The sequence below is a fragment of the Amblyomma mixtum genome, chromosome 1 (genome assembly GCF_055824585.1).
Source record: "Amblyomma mixtum isolate Tamu chromosome 1, ASM5582458v1, whole genome shotgun sequence".
Lineage (NCBI taxonomy): Eukaryota > Metazoa > Arthropoda > Arachnida > Ixodida > Ixodidae > Amblyomma > Amblyomma mixtum.
Genome location: NC_143012.1, coordinates 161,033,201 through 161,057,440, shown reverse-complemented (window position 1 = coordinate 161,057,440; position 24,240 = coordinate 161,033,201). Strand labels below are relative to the sequence as shown.

At 47.6% G+C, this 24,240-nt stretch overlaps 1 protein-coding gene across 1 annotated transcript in view; it reads right to left on the bottom strand.

Annotated features, from left to right (window-relative positions):
• Positions 1–9,646: 9,646 nt before the first annotated feature.
• Positions 9,647–24,240, bottom strand: part of LOC149369545 (uncharacterized) — a 97,648-nt gene continuing 83,054 nt past the window's right edge. Inside the window, exon 9 of the mRNA XM_089558875.1 lies at positions 9,647–9,880. Coding sequence (XP_089415001.1) covers positions 9,654–9,880 — 227 coding nt within the window. The 3' untranslated portion in view covers positions 9,647–9,653. The remainder of the gene's footprint in view (positions 9,881–24,240) is intronic.

Here is a 24,240-nt window from a genome sequence, read left to right as displayed (position 1 = left end):
CCGCCGCAGTGGCTCAGGGGTTTTCGTGTTTGGCTGCGGAGCCCGAAATTGCAGGATTAAGTCCTACCTGCGGCGGCTGCTGTTCAAATGAGGCAAAAGAGCAAATCTGAGAGCCCAAGTTAGGCTTTGAAATGCTTAACTCTAAATAGACACATACATACTGCAGCCATTGAGCCTACGGCCATGAAGTACGCCACGCAAATTATAAGATCGCGTCAGCGCGTCGCTGTAATTTTTGCTCGTGACTATTAGAGGAAAAGGTACGCCATTTCAAACAGCGCTGCTTTTTACTCGAACTCTGACTGCTCGAATTGGTTGTGCGATAGCTAGCTTCGCGGTAATAACCGCAAAAAAGTCAGCAAAGCGGTAGTTGTTTGACCGGGCTTGATTGCATGTGTTTCCTCACAGCCGACGCTAACCATACTGCCAGCCTCCCGTGTTTTAAGCGTGAAATGGTTTCAGCTCCCGTTGTCTGCGCGCTGCTGGTGAGATTGGCACTGGAGGCGGAGGAGGAGACGGAGGCGAACCTAACGAAATTTGCCAAAGCTTTCAGTCCTCCTTGTGCTACGAGAAGCGCTGCCGCCTAGGAAGCGAATGCGTCAACAACAGCGTCTTCATGGTCCCGTAGTGGTAAGAGCCAGCACTTGGCTCGAAGGATCCTGTGCCCTGCAGTTCGCCCTGCAGCTCGAGAGGCGCACGCTTCCTGGTGGAACTTCATAAGCGAGGCGACAGCGCAGCGTTTGCCGGATACCATTTCTGACACCATGTTCTGCGCTGCCGACCGGTGAGGCGTTGGCTACTGTTCCTCCAGCATGGGAAGCGTGAACAAGAAGGCTTATCGCTGCCCATAGACAGTATAGTACACATTCGGAGGAGCCACCGTCTTGCTTCCAGCGCCATCTAGTGAAAACGAAGCCAAACACATGGTGGCCACCATTACAGCATTTTCGTTATTGTCGGGAAAATCAGACTCGGGTCGAGAACTCTAGCTTGGACTAGGAGGAAAACGGCGCATAAAACGTGGACAAGAGTGAGACAAACACGACAGGACAAGCGCCACACAGCGCTGACAGGACAATCACTGGTCCTGTCGCGTTTGTCTCACTTTTGTCAACGTTTTTGCGCCGTTTTCCTCCTGAATCAGATTCTGGTTATAGGGCGTCTGCTCCTAGTCGTCCTGTCTTGTGGTTGGTGCTGGAGGCGAGGCGGTGGGAAAGCGGCTGGTCGGATCTGGTTAAGTCGAGCTGCGGTCGAGCAGGGCAGTGTAGTCTAGGTGCCTTCACCCGACGACCAAGGGGACTAGAAGGCGTCGATGCTGCAGACACCAGGATGATGATGTTAACCCGCACCTCCATCAAGTGATACGAGGTGGCCAGCCAAGGAACAGAGCGACATGATGAAAAATGAAATAGGCTTTCAATGGCTGCGGGCTTAGCGCGATGACTCCGTCCCCCGTCACTGCCCGCTTCTTCGTCGTCTTCTTTGTAGGAACATGAGGAAGTTTGCAGAGAGTAAGGAGGCCACAGCTGGCACAGAAGAGGGTTTATGGAATATTATGGGAGAGGCACTTGTCCTGCAGTGAACGTAGTTCAGCTCATCATGAAGACCACCTCGCTCGAATTTATTTCTTCCGCGCATTTTCGGCGTCGCGCTGTTCACTATTCAAGCGGGATAAACGTACTTCTGCAGCCTCCTCTTCTTCCAAGTCGAAAAGCAGAACGACTAAACTTTAGGTCGTTCAACCTCTGTGTGTAGTTACCGCCCCCTATACTGAGAAGGCTTGAGCAATTCCTCCTCCATACAGCTGACGCAACAACTGTGGTCGGTGTCGCCATAGGAGAGATCAGGCGCTTTTCGCGGCCGCGGCTTGAGTTGGAACCCAGCTTGGAAATGGTGGCTGTAGCGGATCATTATCGCGTGATCTGTGACGTCGTTTCATGGCGTCATTTTCATTTCATTTTAATACCTTAAAGACCCACTGGGGGTATTACATAAGGGGTGGGTACATACAGTCAAATGAACAAGTGTTATGTTGAAAAATAGTTGGTAACAGCTTCGGCGAATGTGGATGGGCATGAGATGGTAGCGATGTCATTGGAGAGGTCGTTCCAGTCTACAGAAACACGGTGAAATAAAGAAGCGGCACAGGTAACAGTACGGGCACGGGGGCGAAACACTTGGAAAGGATGACGAATGTGGTGGGATATGCCGGCTGGCGGGGCAATGTAGGGAGCGCAGCGCAGAGAACTATGAAAAAATTTATGGTATAGGCAGAGGCTAGAAATACGACAACAAGAAAGCAAGCCGTTGCTCTGAAGAAGCGGTTATCGCGGCTTACAGTTTTATCGTGTTATCGCGTGGGGCTGAATATGAACAGACACATTCGTTTTCTCAAAAGACCGTCGTTTTCTCAGTCAAACAAGTGTTCCTGAACCTCATTTCTTCGTGCAGGCTGAACGCGAGAGGACATTAGACCGATGCCCCTAGAAAGAAAATTATCGGACACTGACTGGACATTGATTGGACAGGGTGGACAGGGCAGCTCAACAAGTACGATAATGTCAGGCCACCGCTGTGTGCCTTTGTGCTAGGCAAATAGCCCTAGCGGCTCCAAACCCAGTGTTTCAGTTTTCCAAGAGAGTAAGCGTCGAAACAAGTGGATGCGGGCTATTCCTCGCGAAGCATACCTGCCAGCACAATCTTCAAAGGTGAATACACTGATGACCAGCTGGTATCTTAGAGACCTCGCGATTTACCCCTATCTGCTGTCGTTAATTGAACCCACGTAAGCCAACAAAACTTTTTTCTGTACCAAATGCATATGCGAAATGTAATGAGAATTTATAAGGTCATGAGCAATAAGGAAGAAGCTTGGACTTGTTGGTTCTGGCCTAAACCAATCTTGTGGCGGTACATACGACGAGGACACAGAGCAAATAAACGCCCAGGCAGCACAGAACAGAATAGGCTTAGGCAGGTTTGTTGCCTTTGACAATAACATTTACCTGCAAAAGTCGGGTGTTTGCATTGCATCGTGTATTGCACCTATTTCAGGCGATCTGTTTTTAGCTTACTGTGACAAGACTCTTTTTGAAAGGCTAGATGAACTCAGGATTTAAAAAAAATTTGGTGCGTTGATGATTTTGTAATTGTTTTAGGTAGACCCGTTTTACTGAGTCGAATGTATCACGCATTTTAGACTCTTTTAATGCGTGCTTTTGGCTCCTAAAGTTTACTCATGAATTGCCCGCGCAGGACAGCATTAGGTTTTTAGATCTGCGGCTGCGTTTCAACCATGATCATACCCGCTGGATGGATGAGCCTAGAGCCAACAAGCCTCCTTTGCTTTACAGCTCTGCTCAATCAAAGCCTGTAAAGAGGGGCATTGTTCTTTCCTTCTTGTCGAGCGTTATCTGCAAGTCATGCGAGCACGCTGTGGAAGAAAGTTTACAAAAGCAGGTAGAATGTTTGGATCCGGCGACTTATCCCAAGCATGTCATTGTCTCAGTCGCCGAAGGCTTGTATCGCAGAAGACAAGTTGTGTCACACTTGAGTGACGAACAGAGAGCGGAGGAGAGAAGGATAAGGGAAGAAGAAAGAGAGAAAGAAAAGGTAGCCGTGATTCCCTACCTGCATAAGGTCTCGCACAATCTAAGGAAGGTAGGGCAACGTTCTGCAGTAAATGTACGTAGTATTTACGGAACCTAAAAAGCTTTTGAGTGTGTGCAAAAAAAGCTGCCCTACCCGAACACGGAAACCACAGGGCAGAATTAAGTACAGACATGCGTAGGTGCCTTTCACGATGGGTTTACAAAATTCCCCTTTCATGTGGTCGGCTGTACAGCCGGCCAAATCTTTAGCTTTCGTGCGCGACGGCCGCTTTTTCTGCGCTCCTGCTTTTTACGACGAAGCAAACTTTCGGAAAGCTCCTTATGAAGCACGGGCTTAGTGAGCCTGTGCTTAGAGTTGATATTTTCGCAAGTCTGCTCCGTCACAAGGGGCAGGAGCACGGAAAACGCTGCCATCGCACACGCCAGCTAAAGATTTGGCCGGCTGTACATAGGGCAAACGGGTCGGTGTTTGAATGTGCGCCTCTTAGAGCACAACAATAATGCTGGAAACATCACCAAAAACGGGCATCTGGCGGCCCATTGCGAAAAATGTGACGCAGTACCACCTTGCCATCCGCTATTTCATAAGACAGTCATTTTGTATCGCCACCATAACGAATTGACTAGAGAAATAAAGGAAGCATGTGAGATAGCACGAGCAGGAGACCAATGCGTCAGCAGACGGTCTGTGGCATTATAGAAGAAACAGTTCGATTTCATGGCATGACGGCATGGGGCATTTTTGTTATGTTTATTCTTCTTTCTATCATCTCTATCAGTAGTGTATATATGCTCCTGATCTGCAATAAATCCGCTGTGTTGAAAGTTAGAGCTTCTCCCGTCTCGTCTTTGTCCTGCGTTCTTCCCGTGCTGTGATTACTGGGACACCCACCGCACTAACTTCTCAGAACTTTATTATGAAGAAAGACATCCATATATACCACGGCACTGCCATGATATCACCACACAAATGTGATATCATCGAGCCCGAAACAAAGCAAATTCTTTCTAGAGGCCCGTGTACTGTGCGATGTCAGTGCACGTTAAAGAACACAATAAACCAAACCTTTTTGGGAAAGATTAACAGAAAGGGGCCCTAAAGCGGTATTTCCTAATAGATCTATCGTTTCCGCTTGAATTATTTCACGCTTGCGCTTATCGTTGTTTTTTTTTTAACGCTTATCCTCGTTTTTGTTTTTTTAAAGCATAAATTGGCAATCGCCTTTTTGAACAGTTTAGAATCTGCAGAACTGAAGGGTAGCAAAGGATTGTTGCTACGCGGTTCTTATGTCCACTATGTTCAACCTGCAAGTTTTACCTCTGAGCTACCATCCAACATTCCTGGGTGTTACCTTGGTCTTTGAACAAGGTCATACACGCTGGCATTTGAAAACCGTAGCAAAAATGCTCTGCTGCTCTCAAATGCTTAGTAAAGTTTTTCGGATCCGTGCAATCAAGGCTCCGTGCAAGTAAATCAAAGGCCTAACAAATATCCATATACGCGGCCTCACAGACATTTTGCATTAAAAAAGACATTGCAAATATCTCTTGTGACAACGACAGTCCTGCGTCGGCTATAATAGTATGATCTAGGAATGCGAAGAACAGAAGGATTTTCAAAAGCCGATGTACAACATGCGCGAAAACATAAAATGTCCTATCAGGACTATGTATCAAAAAATATTGTTTAGAAATGTACAAAACAGTTTATATAAATCTGACTCTTTTTTTCTCGAACCACACCGTTACCCTTAAGGCCCAGCGGTTATCTTGCCTTCGCATTACATGCCATCCTCAAGCCCATTGCTGCCTCTTGACTTCGACTATGATTTCATTAACCCACGTTTGTTCCCTCACCCACTCCGCTGGCTTCCGATCTCTTAACGCTACACCTATCATTTTTGGAGGGATAGCTTCACTCTGCTAGGTAAAGCGGGGTATCGCCATGTGTTCAAAACGCACAGCCTGCCAACCAGATAATGAGCAAAGTACCCCACCTTGACAGCTGGTAGTTAAATTAATGTCTGGTAGGCTGGGAACAGTAACGCGGCCCTCTGTCACAAAATTTTGAGCATTTTTGTAAAAAGAAACCAAAAACAGAGCCGCGCAGATGCATCTCGCCAGCGCGGGTCGTAAAACGGGGAGACGGAAACCCTGGAGAGCGCCTAGCCTTCTGTGTGCTGCTCCCCTTTCCACCATCGCCCGCCTGCACGGCGCCAAGGACTTGCGCCAGCCCATGACGTCGAACCTCTAGGAATGTCGGAGACGTTTCTGCTCGATACTGACGGAGAGAGCGTAGCCTTGCGTGTGCTAAGAGATGCCCTCCCCCTCTTCACTCGCGCGCCGGCGGCGGCGCCCGACCAGAAAGATCTGGAAGCAACTCCAAGCCAGTCACAGAGCCTGACCGATGGGGACGGGCGCCCAGCGCGAGAAAGAGGAGGAGATTGTACGGCCAGTACTGTGTGTACGTGCGCGCCTCGGTTGGCGCAAAGAATAAACACACGTGGAGCAAGCCTATACAAGAAGGGCGGTGCCTGCTGTCTGTGAGCCCGAGCCGCCGTTTAAGCTTCCGGGAAGCGCGACCGCTCGACTTCCGGGACAACTCCACTCGCCCAGAAACGGACCGACGAGGCAGCGCGCGCCGGTCTGCGGTACGACACCGTCGGATAACCTACTGTCGTTGGACTGCCGCAGTGCCTGGTGAACAAAGTGTTCTTTGTTTGCTTGCTTCTCTCTTGTTTTACTGCACTTTAGTTGCAATAATTCACTTGTGTTGTAATCTGTAATCTTCCTCGAGTGTAACTTTGCACGAGTTGCATTGTTTGTTAATCACTTTGTATGTCCTGGTACGAGTGATCCTGAAATCCGATGTATTGTCTCTTTACTGTACGAAGTTTGCTTTGTTTGCGAACCTTTTGCTCCGACCCATTCTCTGGCTTGCGACCGGCGAAAGCTGGGCACCAAACGGCCAAAGCTCTTGCCACTTGGTGGCAGGTCTCCGCTGAGCTTGCCACGCTGAGTCAAGGGCATTCCTTTGAGTCAGAGACCGCTAACCCTACACGCTCTAAGGGTGTCTGGGAACGCACGCTGAAGTGCGCGAAGTAATGGTAGCCTCCCAAGTCCCACTGCTGGGAGCACCTGCAAGTGCAGGGCAGTGATGCATCGCTTAACTGCTGCACCACCACTATGCTTGGAACGGTATAACGATTCCCAAAGTTCAGTATGAATTCAAAATAGAGAATGTCTTTTTGCATATATGGGAATTAACTCATAACGATATTGCTTCATACCCTTAGGTAGGAACTTAACTCATTTTCTTTGCATAGCTCGCTGCGTTGCCTTAACTTAAGCTCAACCCTCTTCGTTAGCCTCTACATTTCTGCCCCGTAGGTGAGTTCCGTTAAGATACAGCTGTTATATACTTTTCTCTTGAGTAACCTGCCATTCATGATCTGAGAAAACCTGCCACATACGCTCCACCCCATTCTTATTCTTCTAGTTATTTCCCTCTCTTGATCTAGATCAGCGGTCACTACCTGCCCTAAGTAGAGATTCCCTCAGTAGTTCCAGCCCCTCGCTACAAACTGCGAACTGCTATTCTCTTGCTAGATTGTTGAACATTACTTTGGTTTTCTGCATGATAATTTTTACACTCCCCTTTCTGCTCTGCCTGCCTAACTCATTGACCATGATTTGCAATTCGCGTACTGAGTGAGTCGCAAGGCAATGCCATCAGGGAATTGCTGATCACTTCAGTATTCTTCATTAACTCTTATCCCCAACTGTTCGCAATTTAGGCCGCGTAAATGCCTCCTGTGAACAGGCGGTGAATGGTATTGGGGAGGTTGTGTCTCCCTGAATGACATTCTTCCTTACTGGCATTTTATTGCTGACTTTATGAAGGACAATGTTAGCCGTGCAGTCTTTATAGGTATTCCAATATTTTCGCATAACACCCTTCTACACCTGCATGGCAGCTGAGGTTTCCACTGAGTCAAATGCTTTCTTGTTATCAATGAAGGCTATATATAGGGGTTCTTTGTATTCTGCACATTTCTCCATTACCAGAATGACAAAGAATAGGTTGGGGCAACCGAAAAGGAAATAAAAATAATAAGCCCCTGCCTGCACCACGTACATACAACAGGCTTAACCCAATTGGAAAATAAAAGAACAGGCCCTATAGGCAAATTGTAATTTCACCACCCGTGGGTGGAAAAGAAAAATAAAAGGGAAAAGCTACTATAGCGACCCACAACCGGGGGAGCGGGCCCGGGGAGACTTTCCTGATCTCCCCTGGGAAGTAGCGGAGGGGATGGGCAAATGGACGGGAAGAGTGGTTGTAGGGAATAGGTTGGGACAAAGGGTGGGAATGGGGACAGCGAGGTTTTTGTTCATATCCTTCGATTCTCTCGACTCCATTGCTGGCCTGCCTGCCCAGGGCAGGGAGAGCATCGAGATTGCCCAATGGTGCGGCCCCACTCACAGGATGCCCGACCACCCACCATACGCAACGGGTTCCGACCGTCGGAGACAGGAAAACCTAACACGGGGTCCGTAGCTACCTGGGGCTCCTCCACGACACTAAGAGGCTTTTCCAACCTGCCGGCTACTCCCCGTCGAGTGCTTTTCGCGGTTTTTCAGACTCTGGAAGTATGTGTGATGGGTCCGGCCAGTAGAGGCCCAGTTCGTCACCGGCCCTCGGCCTCGGAACTGACACACTCCGTGGGGCCCCATCTGTGCTTCCTACCATCCATCCATGCACTTATTTCCTCCCCTAGCTTGTTCTTCTCCTACTGAGGAGAGAGTGTTCAAGGCCGGGCGACCGGGCCACTAACCAAGAACGTGGCTTAGGGTGATATGGCCCGGGCCTACTTCACCGGTACTCCACAACAACGACGGTTGTTGCCAGACTCTTACGAGGTCGTACTAGGCCCCCATCCCCCGGCGTCCCGCAAGGCCGTTAAGCCTGCGGCCGGCCATGAGGCCGCTTTCCCGAGGCGCCGTGTCCTCAGAGCCTGGCCACTATAATCCCCCGCGCGGACTTGGTTTCTCCGTAACCAGAAACCGACGCGTCGATAGCCAGACTTGCACGCCCCCGTGTGCAGTGTGAATGTAATCTGTAGTCGTTCCCTTCATTTCATAGCTTCGAAGCTCAAATGTGCCATCGAGCTGCAGTCGCCTCCCTCGCTGACGTACGCAGTTGCCTGCGATCTACACATTTGTGTCACGAATGGAAGCCCCCATGCAAAGCCTCGGAATTTATAGTTTTTAGGGCCGCTCATCTGCGAGGCAGTATTTACTTGCTAGCAGCAGTGAGTAAAATTGGAGGGGACACTTAAGCTCCGCCTTAAGGGCATGACGCGATGGCGTAATGTGTTAAGCCCCATATGTGCAGAAAGCCATTCTCTGCAGGTCCTCATATATCCTCCTGGTGCAGTGGTGCAGCGGTTAAATGATGCGCCATAGCACTGCGATGGCATGGGCTCACAGAGGTGGGCCTTGTGTAGCACAGGTTACTCTTCCCGAGTGTCAAATCACAACTAATTGAGCTGCCACCTGCCACAGTGGGCAGTTTACTCGCTATCCGGTGACCATGCCGTGATATGACACACCGAGGTCACGTGACCCACGTCGCCCACTGGCCTCCTCGGTTTCTCTCTGGGCACCGCTGGCCAGTGCCATGCCCGTGACTTTCCGCTCACCACACAACGTCGACAGGCCGGAGTACCGGGTCTTTAACACTACATATCGCGTTCAAGAAATTCATCGCAATCATTCATCGATCTTGCTTCGCTGCAATTACTGGTCGGCTGCACAAATTTCCGCTAACTTTTTGACACAAGTGAAGAAGTTTAGAAGAAATGAAATTATGTGTTTAGTTTTCTGTCATAATGTTTTAAATTCATAACTTTTATGAAGCGACAAAAATAATGTTGACAAATATAACATTAGCCAGTTTCTTCTCAGATAACGCATATGCAACGCAGTTTTATTTTTCTGTAGTCAGCTCCTGCGCTATTACTTTAAAGTGGTCACTGACTACTCTCGAGCAGCTCGTCTTCCTGTTTCGAGAAAAGGCGCACGCGGGCACCAGTCCTCTTCTCGAAGACCGGCTGGTCCGAGCTTCGTTGACTCCGTCACAGTCTGTTGGGCTCCAATGAGGGCGCGGGCCAGCGCTGCTCGGTTAATTTTACCGGTGTCGGTCTTTGGCAACGAGTCCATGAAGAAAACACCCCCGTAGAGATGCTTATGAATGGCGAGGTTTCCTGCAGGTACAGAAAGAAAAAACATAAATCTAGACTACGTGATGTCTCGATATGCTCATAACATCAAACTTACATGTCAGTGGACCATTAGTGATCATTACAGGACTCTTATTACTAGCGCAATAGCGTCAAGGGTCTTGAGGACCCTGTGTCCGCTTTGGCGTGTCGAGTAAAGCAGGTTGTCCATCTGCCACGGCGGGAAGGTTCCCACGGGGTTACGAGCAACCTGCTTCCTATGCAAAGTGGAAGAATAGAGGCAATGAAGCCGCCATCTGCCCACCTGCCCCTGCAGGTGGCTACTTCAAACACATCCAATGATGGGGCTTGTGAGACCCATGTCGCAGTTCCCAAGCTCATGCAAGCCTCAAGAGCGGCCGGACTTCCAGGATGACGATGAGGAAGGCACCAGCAGGCTAGGTCTCAAGAAGCAGAAGTACGTTCCTACCGAGAGAGGCATAAGGCGCATGCGCAGAGCCGGAGGGCGAAGCAGCGTTTTAATACGTTAGCATGAGAGGTTCCATTATCGTGGAAAACCGGCGTCTGTCCTTCCGTTCTTCCGTGCCACGTAAAAGCAGGCTACAAACCTGCCAGGGTGGGCAGGTGGCAATAAATAATTTATATAAATTCAAGGCAATTGCCACCCGCCAACCGTGGCATTGCGCATCAGCTCATTGGTCGAGATATTGCCTCCTGAAGAACCATCTGCGCAACAATGAGCCTTACGGCAGCTCGGGAAAAGCAATCTTGGACTCTCAAGCCCAACGGGTGGCTCTGTTTGAAATTGCCACCTGCCGGTGCAGTGGCGTATAGCTTAACCACTTCACCACAGCGCTTGGAGTGGTACGAATACTCCCCATGGTCAATGACTGCAAAGTAGAGAATGACCATCTCAGCATACGCTGAAGGGAGACTGATAACAAGTGCAGAAAAACTCCAGAAATTGAACTTTCACTTCTATTTTGTCGCATTTGAAGTAAAAAGAGTCTGAAATGGTCCAAAACATCTCTTGCAGCTCGGCGCGCTTCATTAAGGTCATCTCGATAGCGGGGCAGTGACGGCCACTTTAGTCTTATCACTCTACAAATTACAAGCGCCACAAAGAACTCCTTGAGATGCAATCTTGCTATCTATGTCAATTGCGCAGGCTGCAGACTCCGAATGCGCAGCGAAAGCACTCGTCTATTTTTAGGGTCCAGAGGTGACGGCACATGCTCGCACCACCAAAACTTCCAGCGCGCGTGAACAGCGGACCGCCGATACGCACCTGCCTGAGCCAAGGAGGCGATCTGTCACTACCACTTGATTCAAACAGCCAATCACCGTGCCACTTTTGCTGTGTGACATCAGCACTTACTTGCACTTTTTCACAGAGCAATGCGCCAATTTCCGTCATCGGAAGCTGCGATGAGTTCTCCTCTGATCGACGTTGCATCTGTTTGTCCTGTTCTGATCGTCGTTGCAGGTAGAAAACTAAGAAAATATGCGGAGTAACTTTCCGGTTAAACGGCGAAGGCGTTAATTAACGCGAAGCACAACATACATGTAACTGGAACACGCGTTCCACCTACAGACAGCTCGCGAGTTAGTCTAATCGATGCCTTCATTGCTTGGCGTCGCCTACTGCAAACTCAAATAAGCCCAAATAGGAGTATAAATAGCTTGTGTCCGCTTTTAAACTCCTTATTGAAAATTGCGCAATCGACTTTAAGTAGTAAAAATGAGGAAATCCTCCTTTTTTACCGCTGTCGCGAAATGGAGGAGTAAAATAAAGTATTCACATGATTTTACTTTTTTTCCAAGCAGAAGTATATCGGCTTCAATACTCCTTCAGACCCTTTATGCACTCCTTAGTGTCTGCCCGCCGCCTAGTGGCAGCTGCCGGTTCGCTGCACTTGCAGGTGACGACGCCTGCTCGCTCGTCGCTGCCTGCTCGCTTCTGCTTTTTCTGCTTCAAGCCCGTTTGTCATGTTACAAGACACCGGATCGTCGCAGCCTTGCGCAGCAGTGTGCTCTGCACAGACAGTTCCTGTGAAGTCTTCAGTGTGTTCGGAGAACGCTTGGTGTTGCATCGCCTACGACGGCAGTCCGCGAGAGGCTTAGCCAGCCTAGCTCAGTCAAACCAACATGGCGGTGTGTGACGCGTCGACCTGCCCGCAGCCGCCAGCTTGCCGCCCGCTCCTTTTCACGCGCTTGTCGGGACATAAGAGACTGGACATCATCGACCTTAGCAGCAAGATGCTGCAATGAACGTCTCACTCAAGCCAGCAATATGTGCAGAAGCAGCGGCTGGTCGTCCATTGTCTACGCAGCATACAAGTGTTGGCTGCTGCCGTTTCGCCGCGCCGACATGGCGGTGTGTGTGTGACGCATCAGTTTTCTCGACACCGACGGCCCCTCGTTCTTTCGCTGTATTACAGCAAGAATACAAAAGACCGGATTATCATCGTCGTGTATAGCGGTAAGCAGTATTAAACTCTCCTTTGATGCCACATACGCGCATGCACTTAACGCCGCTCCATTTTCAGTGTGCGAAGGCTTGCTGTGAACCCCGGGTGCACGGGGACGAAAGGCTTCATCGTCGTCCGGAGGAGCCAGCTGACACAGAGGTCATTACGTAAGCATCTAGAAATTTGTTGTTGCATGCGGCTGAAAAAGAGTGTGGCACTGCAGTCGTGGCTGTTTACGTTAATATGTACGACTGGAAGTAGGGTCGATTCTTCTAGGGACCAAATTTTCTCCATGCGTTCACGCCCCATGAATATGGAAAAGCTGTACAGGCAATGAGCAGGTGAAAATGCACAGCCTTGGGGTCCGGAAATTTTTGTCACGTTATTACGAACAGTGCTGAGAACAAAACATTGCCTGCCCTAATGTGTTGCTTCCTTTCCTGTGTTTTAAGAGGGCCTTGTTATGCAAAGAATGCAAGCGATTCTTTTCTTTTCAGTCATAGCACAGGACATGGCGAAGCCTTAGCGCTCAAGCAGATTGCCTAAATTGTTACATTTTCCGAGTTAGTGGCGTCTTACCGTAGCAGCGATTGTCGACAGCGCACATGAGGTGGCAACCATACTGAGCGTTGCCTTTCTGGATCGTTAGGCGTCTAGTTCCAAAATGTAGTATCTTGTAAGCTCTTCGCATTTGAAAAATGTGAAAAGAAGTTTCCTCTTCGTGTGCAGTTTCCGAACACATTCCATTATGTGAAACTCGTGGAGGCAAGCGTTCCGGTTCGGACTGCTGATTCCAGGAAGGTAGCGAAAGAAAAAAAAAATAAAGCATACGCTAGAATGCAAGATCCCTTGCTCGAGCTGGACGTAGTACATTGGCGAAACCAAGCACTTCCCCGAAAAATTGAAGCAGCACAAAGCGGATGTCAAACAAATGAATAAGGAACGAAGCGCGGGTTGACAAGACTGACTTCAAGGGAGCTCTTGTGCTGGACACTGAGCCGCACTCGCGCAGGACGCTCTTACTTGAGTCACGGCGCATTCAGCAGACGCAAGGAAATGTTATACTCTCCCTAGAAACCCTATCCTCCTCTTGCAATAACTGTCTACGAGCAGTGACCCGGCGGATGACTAATCCAGGACAGCAGCTTGGGCATGTTGGTTATTCATTTGTGATGGAACAGCGCAAAACACCGGGACAAGAGACAAGCGCTGACTTACAACTGGTTTTTATTTCGAAGAAACACTGCCTCTTATACCTTCTTCCCCCTCAAAAAAACACAACAAATGCGTCACAACCATATCGTTCAAGCGTCCAAAAAAACATAAGATAAATAATCACAGATTTATAATCACATTTTTAACATTTCAAATTCTTTCTTAGTCAAAGCAACAGACGGCGTGCTGACACAATCGTCGCGCAGACTCGCTATCGAAGCTGCCTCGATTATTTCCCTGACTAACTGGTCTTTGTGATTAGCCAAAGCTTTGCATTTCTGGAAAACAGGTGCACAACTTGTTGAAGGGCAATCTCTGCAATGAATTCCCAGGTTCCGGCAAGCTTGCTCGAAATTAGTTTTGTGTTCTAGTAGCCTTTCGTTCATGCACCTACCAGTCTGCCCTATGTATTGTTTACCACATGCCACTGGCAACGAATAAACAAGGCCTTCGGTGCACTCCACAAAGGGTGTTCGATGCTTTATCGTGCATCCCTGCTTCTTTTTGGTCGGGTCGGAATTGACTCGTCTGCACAGACTTTTGAGTTTGTTAGGAGCAGTCATCACTACATTCACGCCAGCTCTTCGACCTATGCTCTTCAGGCGATGAGAAACGTTGTGAATATACGGTATTGCTACTACCGGCCTCCTTTCTTTTTGTTTCTTTGCCTCATCTTGCTGCTCGGGCCTAGCCTGCATCAGGTGCTTTTTCATCTGCTTGGCAACAGAAACCAAAAGGTGCGAGGGGTAACCCGAGTTGCCAAGCCGTTCAGCCTGGCGAAGAAAGCTCACTTCCATTTTGTGAGCACATCATTTCCTCAAGGCATTTGTGAGGGACAAGTTCACAATAGCCCTCTTGGTCAACTTAGAGTGAGCTGATTGGAAGGGCATTGGCGCTTTCTCCCCTCTGGGCTCATAGGCCCAGCAGGCATGCCCTTTAGCGAACTCAAGTCTCAGGTCTAAAAACCTTAGTGACCCTTGAGCAGGAAGCTCGTGCGTGACAATAAGTGGCTGCAAACCCTGTGCAAAGCGACCCACCTCCTCCATTACTGTTTCTAACGTATTCGCGCGTTGGCCATCACAAAGAACCAGGTAGTCATCAACGTACCTAAATACCTTTTTTACGCTTGTAACAGCGAGGGTTTCGTTCAGGAACCTGTCTTTTCGCGCCAAGTACAAATCACTGAGTAGAGGCGCTATGCACGAGCCAATGCAAACACCGCGTTTCTGAAGATACACTTTTTCTTCCCAGACGACGTAAGTCGACCTGAGGTACACTGATAATAGTTCCAGGAACCCTCTAATAGACATTCCACCGGCGTTTTGGAATGCAACAGCACCATGCGTATCTATGCATTCTTCTACAGACACCATTAGCTCGTCATGCGGTATGGAATAGTACAGATCTTTTACATCAACTGAGCATGCGGCGAAGTCACTGCTAGAATTGTCATTTAAAAAACTGGCTATATCGTCCGAAGATTTCACCTGAAATCGTGCATAGCGCCTCTACTCAGTGATTTGTACTTGGCGCGAAAAGACAGGTTCCTGAACGAAACCCTCGCTGTTACAAGCGTAAAAAAGGTATTTAGGTACGTTGATGACTACCTGGTTCTTTGTGATGGCCAACGCGCGAATACGTTAGAAACAGTAATGGAGGAGGTGGGTCGCTTTGCACAGGGTTTGCAGCCACTTATTGTCACGCACGAGCTTCCTGCTCAAGGGTCGCTAAGGTTTTTAGACCTGAGACTTGAGTTCGCTAAAGGGCATGCCTGCTGGGCCTATGAGCCCAGAGGGGAGAAAGCGCCAATGCCCTTCCAATCAGCTCACTCTAAGTTGACCAAGAGGGCTATTGTGAACTTGTCCCTCACAAATGCCTTGAGGAAATCATGTGCTCACAAAATGGAAGTGAGCTTTCTTCGCCAGGCTGAACGGCTTGGCAACTCGGGTTACCCCTCGCACCTTTTGGTTTCTGTTGCCAAGCAGATGAAAAAGCACCTGATGCAGGCTAGGCCCGAGCAGCAAGATGAGGCAAAGAAACAAAAAGAAAGGAGGCCGGTAGTAGCAATACCGTATATTCACAACGTTTCTCATCGCCTGAAGAGCATAGGTCGAAGAGCTGGCGTGAATGTAGTGATGACTGCTCCTAACAAACTCAAAAGTCTGTGCAGACGAGTCAATTCCGACCCGACCAAAAAGAAGCAGGGATGCACGATAAAGCATCGAACACCCTTTGTGGAGTGCACCGAAGGCCTTGTTTATTCGTTGCCAGTGGCATGTGGTAAACAATACATAGGGCAGACTGGTAGGTGCATGAACGAAAGGCTACTAGAACACAAAACTAATTTCGAGCAAGCTTGCCGGAACCTGGGAATTCATTGCAGAGATTGCCCTTCAACAAGTTGTGCACCTGTTTTCCAGAAATGCAAAGCTTTGGCTAATCACAAAGGCCAGTTAGTCAGGGAAATAATCGAGGCAGCTTCGATAGCGAGTCTGCGCGACGATTGTGTCAGCACGCCGTCTGTTGCTTTGACTAAGAAAGAATTTGAAATGTTAAAAATGTGATTATAAATCTCTGTGATTATTTATCTTATGTTTTTTTGGACGCTTGAACGATATGGTTGTGACGCATTTGTTGTGTTTTTTTGAGGGGGAAGAAGGTATAAGAAGCAGTGTTTCTTCGAAATAAAAACCAGTTGTAAGTCAGCGCTTGTCTCTTGTCCCGGTGTTTTGCGCTGTTCCGTCACGGATGACTAATCGAAGGCTTAAAAAACGCGTTGTGACTCGCTCGCAGTCACACCTGGTAAGAACCAAGAAGGTTCCGTCGTGTTTTCTTTTCGCTTTTTTTTGGTTGGCGTTCTTTCCTGCTTAAATTCCTCTCCCAGCCAGATAGACCTGTGTAGAATGTTTTCTTTTGAATCCTGGCAACGAATGTGAGGGCAAAGCATAACAGAAGACAGGTGGCGGCGGAAGGGTGGGTCTGGTGGTAGCTTTCTATTCCTAACAGTGCCTGCTATGACAGAAGCCAACAGCCACAGAATCCAAGGAGCACGGTTTTTTTTTAAATTTATTTATTTATTTTGTGGTGTTGATCAATTTAGAATAGTACTGAATATGTTATCGCTTAAAGCTAATTGGTTAGAAAAGCAGAAGAAAAAGCAACCACACGCCGCCGGTGGGATCGGTTTCTTCTGCTTTTCTAACCAATTAGCTTTAAGCGATAACATATTCAGTACTATTCTAAATTGATCAACACCACAAAATAAATAAATAAATTAAAAAAAACCGTGCTCCTTGGTTTTTGTGGCTGTTGGCTTCTGTCATATTTATAACGAGCCCCTCATTCCCCTTCCCCTCTTTGCTTAATTGCTTAGCGAGGGCCTCGGTTCTGGCAGCCTTGACGCCATAGGAAGCATAAGAGGGTTCTCACGCAGCTTCCACCCTCTCCGTTCGATGACGTTCTACGTCACACCTGCGGTAACTCAGGACGTTCTACGTCCGCCGCTTATGAACGTGGGTGGCGCTGATGAACACTCTCAAAGGTTAGGTTACTTGCAAACATAAATACCCCCGAAGGCAGAAAATTTGACAGCCGTCGCCGTAGCTCAGAGGTAGAGCACCGGACGCGTAATTCGGAGGTCGTGGGTTCGGATCCCACCGGCGGCGTGTGGTTGTTTTTTCTTCTGCTTTCCTAACCAATTAGCTTTAAGCGATAACATATTCAGTACTATTCTAAATTGATCAACACCACAAAATAAATAAATAAATTAAAAAAAACCCCGTGCTCCTTGGTTTCTGTGGCTGTTGGCTTCTGTCATATTTATAACGAGCCCCTCATTCCCCTTCCCCTGTTTGCTTAAGTGCCTGCTATGTTAGTCACCCTTGCCCTGCCTTTGACCTGTACCACGCTTTGCGCTTTGTATCAAGCGGCCGTGCCTGTACACAGAATGACGACGCCCTCAAAATGCACGGCTGCGGGTTCTCCCATCAAGGAAATAGCGCTTTGCATACACGCAGTGGAAGCTCACATGCAGGCTTTTGTTTGCATGTTCTGATTTCAATAATTGGTCCTGATATGGTGCCTGGAACGTGTGGGGAACCTTCTGACAAGTGAAAAAGAAAATTATATCGCAATGCTTCTTGCAGTGCCGGAACGCAAAGGCTGCGCGAATGCGCAAGTGCCTCATTAAGACCATTTTATTTTTTTAGTTTTATTCTTTACGGGAAAAATGTTCCCCATCGACGCTGCTTCCCATTCGCCGTATTGCCTTAACGTTTACGAAAGCGGCTCTCTGGAATTTTTGATTCCCTGAAAAACGCGTTTAGCCGCTGTCATGCGACAGGGTACAGATATGTATTATAGCTAGTTGATTACCTACTATGTTCTACTAGCTAATCTTTTGTCACGAGAAACGTTTAAACTTCAACAACACCTACTTTATTGAAAAGTGCACTCTGAACTGCGTTGGGAACTTGACTTCTACACTTGAAGCACATCATACTTCAAGCTTAGAGGTGAAATTTCTCTGATGCACTTTTTTTTCTAATCTTTCTTTCAGAAGGAGCCTCCTTTGACGTCGTGCCTTTTAACCAGCGATAGCATGACATGCCCGTATGTTGACAGCAAAGCATTTCAAGGTTCCCTCCTTGCTTTCAAGTGTGGCATCTCTATTTTTATTCCTTGGGATATTTCAACTCTGCACCCAAAGACAGCGCGGGTTAAGGCACTCTTCTTCTTTTCTACAGGGGCCAAGACATTGGTTCTCTGTAACCATCGAAAGCAAGCTGCCGAACACTTGGTTCAAATGTTTTGTACACAATAAAATATTGTTTGAAATAAATCACTGCAATTTCTTCGACGCATTTATCCTGGGAAGGCTTTAAAATGAGCCTTCCATAGGAATACTTCATTTCAAATGGGCTTCCTCATCAAGTGAAATAATAAACTCGTCTGGGCATCATGAATGTTACCTTATAGTAAGGGAAATTGCTAAAAAAATTTCCTGTCAAAACTACTTAACAGGAACAGGCACGTACTCCTGAAATGTACTATAAAAGTAGCTGCAAAGGAGTATATAATACTTCTGTTAATTGCCATGCTAACTCCTTTGTGATCGCAAATTTACTCCTAAATAATCTCCCGTCTAGAGAGCGGTAACACTTCACTCCTTCCAGCACTCCGAAAGTATCCCTTCAAACAGAGGAGTAGACGATATACTCCTCTTCTGAGGAGTATCAAAACCCCTTTTCGGGAGTGCGCTACGCGATGAGCCATTTACTCCTTTTTGGGAGTTTTTCGGTTTGCAGTGCAGTTTGCGTGTTTTCGACACTGTGGCCTCTAATCAGCGGGCGCGTTAAAGCGTGAATGAACTGCCTCAAAAGCGCCCTTAGCAAAAAGTGTACATTTCAGTTAGTGACATTGATTGGCTATAGATACTCTGCAATTTCAGTGGTCAAATATGATTCTGTTCTACGACACGGAGTTGCAGTGTTTACATGACCTTACATCTGCTCGCATTTTCATGCAGTGTTATCTGTGATTTATGTTGGGAGCAAATAGTGTTGTGCTGAATTCACCCTCAGCTGCTGAAGGACTAACGATAACAACCATGGGGCTTGGATGATGCACCATATGGAATAAATTAGTGTTGATTGTTTCGCAGTGTTACCGAGAATTTATATCGCAAAATGTGCGGTCAGTGTACAGGCGCATAAAAATATGGTGTTTTCCGCAATAAACTCACTTGGTAGTAGGCGCTCTTTCTTCCCAACTTGCATTTTCTGTGCTCGTGTCTTTACGTCGTTCAGATATGTAATTTGTTCCTGACTCCTAGCAGAATTCCACCACTGAATCGCCGTTTATCAACACTGAGCTGTGCAAAATTTGAGGCAGTTTCTGGCGCAATACCTCGTGCGCATTCTACTACTCTTCTAATTTACAGCATGTGAGCAAAGCAAATTTTTGTTCGCTGCTGCATATGACTGATTCGTCACAAGGAGCAAAACAACACTCACTCATTACTTGTAAGCGCTGCTAGACGGACCCGATTTTATTTTATCAAGTTCCAAGACATGAGACTCATTGCATGTCAGTCTTGGTTAACGTGGACAGCCAGCTGAATGAAATTCGTAAAGTACAGCTGTATTTTAATTTTTTACTGCGCTGTTTAGACTACAGGCAGGAAACGTTGCAATACTTATAGAGCATTTTGGAATATATCAAGTGGTTCAAGGAAGGAGAATCAGTACTTTTAAAAATAAGCTTTTTGAGGTATGACGGCGGCTTCTGAAACACAATAGTACCTGTGTTGGTCAACTCTAGAAAAAAAGGTGAATAATGATAACTAGTTAGGGCTTAACAGGTTTCTGATAATCAACTTTTTAATTGTTGCAGTTACACACCTGGTTGTCATCAGAGATGTGTATCCGGTCGTTAGTGATAGTGGTTATCAATGTTTAGAATTTCGAAAGCACAACTACCATTAGCGTTGTGGCTCGAAAAAATTTGGTTATTTCGACTAGATACATGCACTGCAGTGGCTGTTTGCCTGCATGTTTTTCGAGAGCGCATGCATTTTGGTAATCGCTCCGAGGGTAATCGAGTTTTCTAAACTATAAAACTTACATGCATATGAACAACGAGCTGCTTCAAAGCTCTACTTGTTGTCAGGTGTCTACCTGTAACAGCTAAAAAAGTTATTTATCCGACTTCCTTATCAGTTAACTGGCTCACTAGTTAAAACAGGGCAGAAAGCTGAGCTACTTGGTATACATTCATGATCAAAAATCCAGGCGCTAACAAACAACGACACAGAGGGGACACAGCGCTTCCCCTAGTTGACACTATTAACTGTTTTGTGTTGTCCACCTAACAAGGTTTTATTGGGCCGCAAAAGCCATCTTCATATCTCAAAAAGCCTATTTGCAAAAATTCTGGTCGACCTACGGTAAACCCACGGTATATGGAGCTTGACCGAAGGTATTTGTTTTCCCTGCATGCCACTTCTTCTGGTCAAAAGTATTTACAGATTAAAGCAAAGAGCACAGCCATGATATGCGAACTGAATAATGCTAAGAAACCATATCATCGACAGTAGCACGTAATTATAGTGCTCCTAAAACAAAAACCGTTATTCAGGCAGTTTTACAATGAAAGGCAAGGTTATATTTAGACAAAGAGAAGGGGCAACACTCTTTCCACAAAGACAAGTAACACTATCGCAATGAAAAGACTGGTAATAAGTTTAAAATATTACGCGTTAAAAATGCTTCACTTTGAAATTCTGACAAACATACGTGTACAGAAAGAAAACAACCACCACTACGAGTTGCATCCCAAGAATGACAAGAACTTTACCATACAAATTTGGATCACCTTTACTATTGTCGGTTATCAACACTGTTTAAAAAAGGGCGCTCTCGAGAATTTTTTAATTCTTTGTTTTCATGAACCATTGCCTACGTAGTGGAGAGATTTAGACCAAGGTTGGAGCTGGAAGGAAATGTTTGTGTCAGAAAGGCGCCTCTCTGTTCAGAAACACATCGGCATATCCTGTTTTAACAACCAAACAAACCTTACAATATTTTTGATCAAACTAAAAAACAACATAAAACGAAACCATGGTACTAAAGCGTGTCGTTGCAATTTCAAGTCGACCAGTTTTCGTTGGAGTTCACTGCATTGTGCTTAAGTTTCATATACACGTCAGGAGAATAATACCCACCTTGTTTTCCTTAGTAAGCAGGTATAAAGAGGCTTCGGCGTAAACAAATGAAAAATAGCTGACGGTTTAGTATTTTAAGCATGATATATTGTGCGAGAGCATGGTGGGCAGCAGAAATTGTTGGCGGCCAGCGCAATTTTTGGGATGGGCCTAACCCAGGTCGGTTCGAAGCGTGGGTCAACTCAATACTGAAATTTTCTGGAGCTCGCCAAACCTCTCGTCGGGGTGTCCTAGGTCGACTGCGAGTGTAGGTCAACTCAACTTTCAAGTTTTTGGGGGCGGGCCACTCAAATTTCGGAGGTGGGTCGACTTCATTTTTAAGGTGGACCAATTCTATTTTGAGACTAGGTCAAGCCCGTTTTCCACCCGAGCACACCCTAAGTCAACGGCAGCCAAATGTTGTCAAGATCATTCCAAGAGCAAATTTTGGGTGGTCCTTGCCATATTTCGGCATGGGCCATGTTGGGGACGCAGCATGCATACTCTCAGAAACCCACCATTCTATTTTCGGCGGTTTCCGCTAAGGTCCCTTCGAAGTCACATTTCAGTATATGCCATAATCGCATCTCCAACACTGAGGGACATTGTCAAGTCTCTTCACAGCTGTTTTAGAATGCAGCTCTTAGGTGCCCGCTTCTGCGTTTCGCGGCGTCGCCGTCGCCGTTTTGTCTGTTGTAACCAGCAGTGGGCACCCTTTAAGCAGCGAAAGCAATGGTGCAGGAGCTTGGACAGGGGAAAGTAAAAGCGCAACCTCCTCCCCTCCTTAGCAACCGGCGCGGCAGTGGAGGGCGCAGCTGTGCATAGCGACCGTGACGTCACACAGCAGTGGAAGAACGAGCGCTCTCGCTTCGGCGGTGGCAGATACACCAAGGTGGATGTAGAATGGTGGCGAAGGCTGGGCCCATGGCTGGGCCCAAAAAAGGTTTAGCGCGACTGCAGCACAGCCAGTTTGGGCGGCCGAAACACTTATATAATGAAATTCAAAAGGACAAATAAAAATGCTTCAAAACAACAAAAAGAAATGAATATTTTAATGCCACGTTTTATAAAATAGGTAAACTATTTCTGCATAACATTACGCCGAATTTTGTAGTTTTTTACAACGCTCTTGTTGCGCCCTCGGTTGATGAGTGTGCGGTGCATTTGCAGCGCGACTTTGCAGGCCTTGTTTCGGTCCCCGGCCACAGTGGCTGCGGGAGCCATGGATGGCGTGAGCTTACGAAGCGATTTCTTATCTCCAGCTGCCTGCTATGGCGCGCCTTGGAAAGCGTGCAAATTAAGCTCGCCGGTCTCGAAATGGCCCCTTTAAGCAGTCTTTGTCGTTCTTCCACGTCGATTTTCTGTCACCGTTTGGCAAGGTCTGCACCCCGCTGCACTGCTCCAGCATTTCCTTCGGTGTACGGCCTGTGCGAAACCTTTTCCCGAGGCTTCGCGCTCATCGTTGCAAGCGCTTAGCTCTGCATTTCAAGATGAGGTTGCGGCATGTGAAGAAGCCTTGGTCCGTGGCACATTGTGACCTCGTGGGTTGTACCGTGGGTGTCTTACCAAGACTACACCGTTTCCCTCTGGACTTTCGCAGGTGAGCTCTTGCCGTTGTCGTCTGCTCTGGATAGCTTTTGTCGGGCTTTCCGCGCCTATCGTAGCTGTAACCGTTTCATACGCACTTGGCTTCATGTTATCGGGATATTTTAGTAAATTGCAGGGCACGCACTAGTGGTCATAAGATGTGCAAGAGACACAAATCATTTGTCTTATTTATCGCTAGTTTCGTGCAGCCAACTGTCACCAACGTGAAATTGATACCGGGCTCTCATGAGCAACCACGTGCCCTCTACTTGCCGCATGGTCAAGTTAAAACCAACTGCGCTGCCTAACAGCTCTGAGCATGACATTAATGAGTTTAGCAGCACCGTGAAGCCAATTTGAGGATCCCCTCGCAACTGACAGTATCGAAACTCAACCATGTGTATGTGCGCCGCATTGACTGTGCCTAACTGAATTCGGCCAGCAGTAGTTATTGCAGTTCTACATATACATGACCGCCAATGAAGTTTTAAACTCATTTCGCTGCATCGCTCTCGTCACTCTTTGAGCATAGAAATGCAGCTAGCCGCCTAGTGTCAGGCGAGCGTAACCGCACGCGGACGCGCTGAGGCTTGGCGCGAGCATTTTCTGCCATATTTATAACGTACCGCATTTAGGTGAAACGAATCATGGCGTATTGACGTTTGGAGTATATTGTATTCATTTGGGTGCAGTTGTATAACGTGGACGCTGCATCATGTCCAGGTGCAAAACGTGGGTGCAGTTCTACCGCAACCTGAGCCTGGAGAAGACGCCGTGCCAGCTGCGAGACCTGAGGGTTTCTTCCATGCACTTCGACCTGTTTCTGTATCTGCGGCCAGGATGGCTGCGTCTCGATACTGTGCCTACTCGAGGAAGGAGTGACTGTATTGAATGTCCTTGCACTTCACTTTAAACTGCACTTCATGTATATTTTAGTTCGATTAGAATTGCTTAAAATTACTTCGGTTAGCGACAAGAAGGACGTCTCGAGGTTGTTCGGTGTCAGAACGCCGGCTTCATGTCTCTGCAGATTTGTTATATTTTGTGTCATAATTAGGAAGGCGCCGCCCCCTTTGTGTCACGGCGATGGAATCGGAGGCCGCTGTGCCTTCTGTGGATCCCGCTGGGTCGCCAACAGCCGCCCAGAGGAAGCGCCTGTACGCCCCGAGTGACTCCAGCAGCCAGGACACCGTTGTGTATGGTGATGACTACTCGGCTCCTCGAAGTGATGACTCCTCGACCGACGATGGGTTCGTACCCGTCGTTAGTAAGACGGCCAAGCGCAGACTGCGCAGACAAAATGAGTCGACGTCAACGACGTCCTCAAGTAAGGATACGATCATCAGGGCGCGAAGTGCCGAGGTACTACATACAGCCTTGTTCGTGCCACTGGAGTCTACGGACAACTT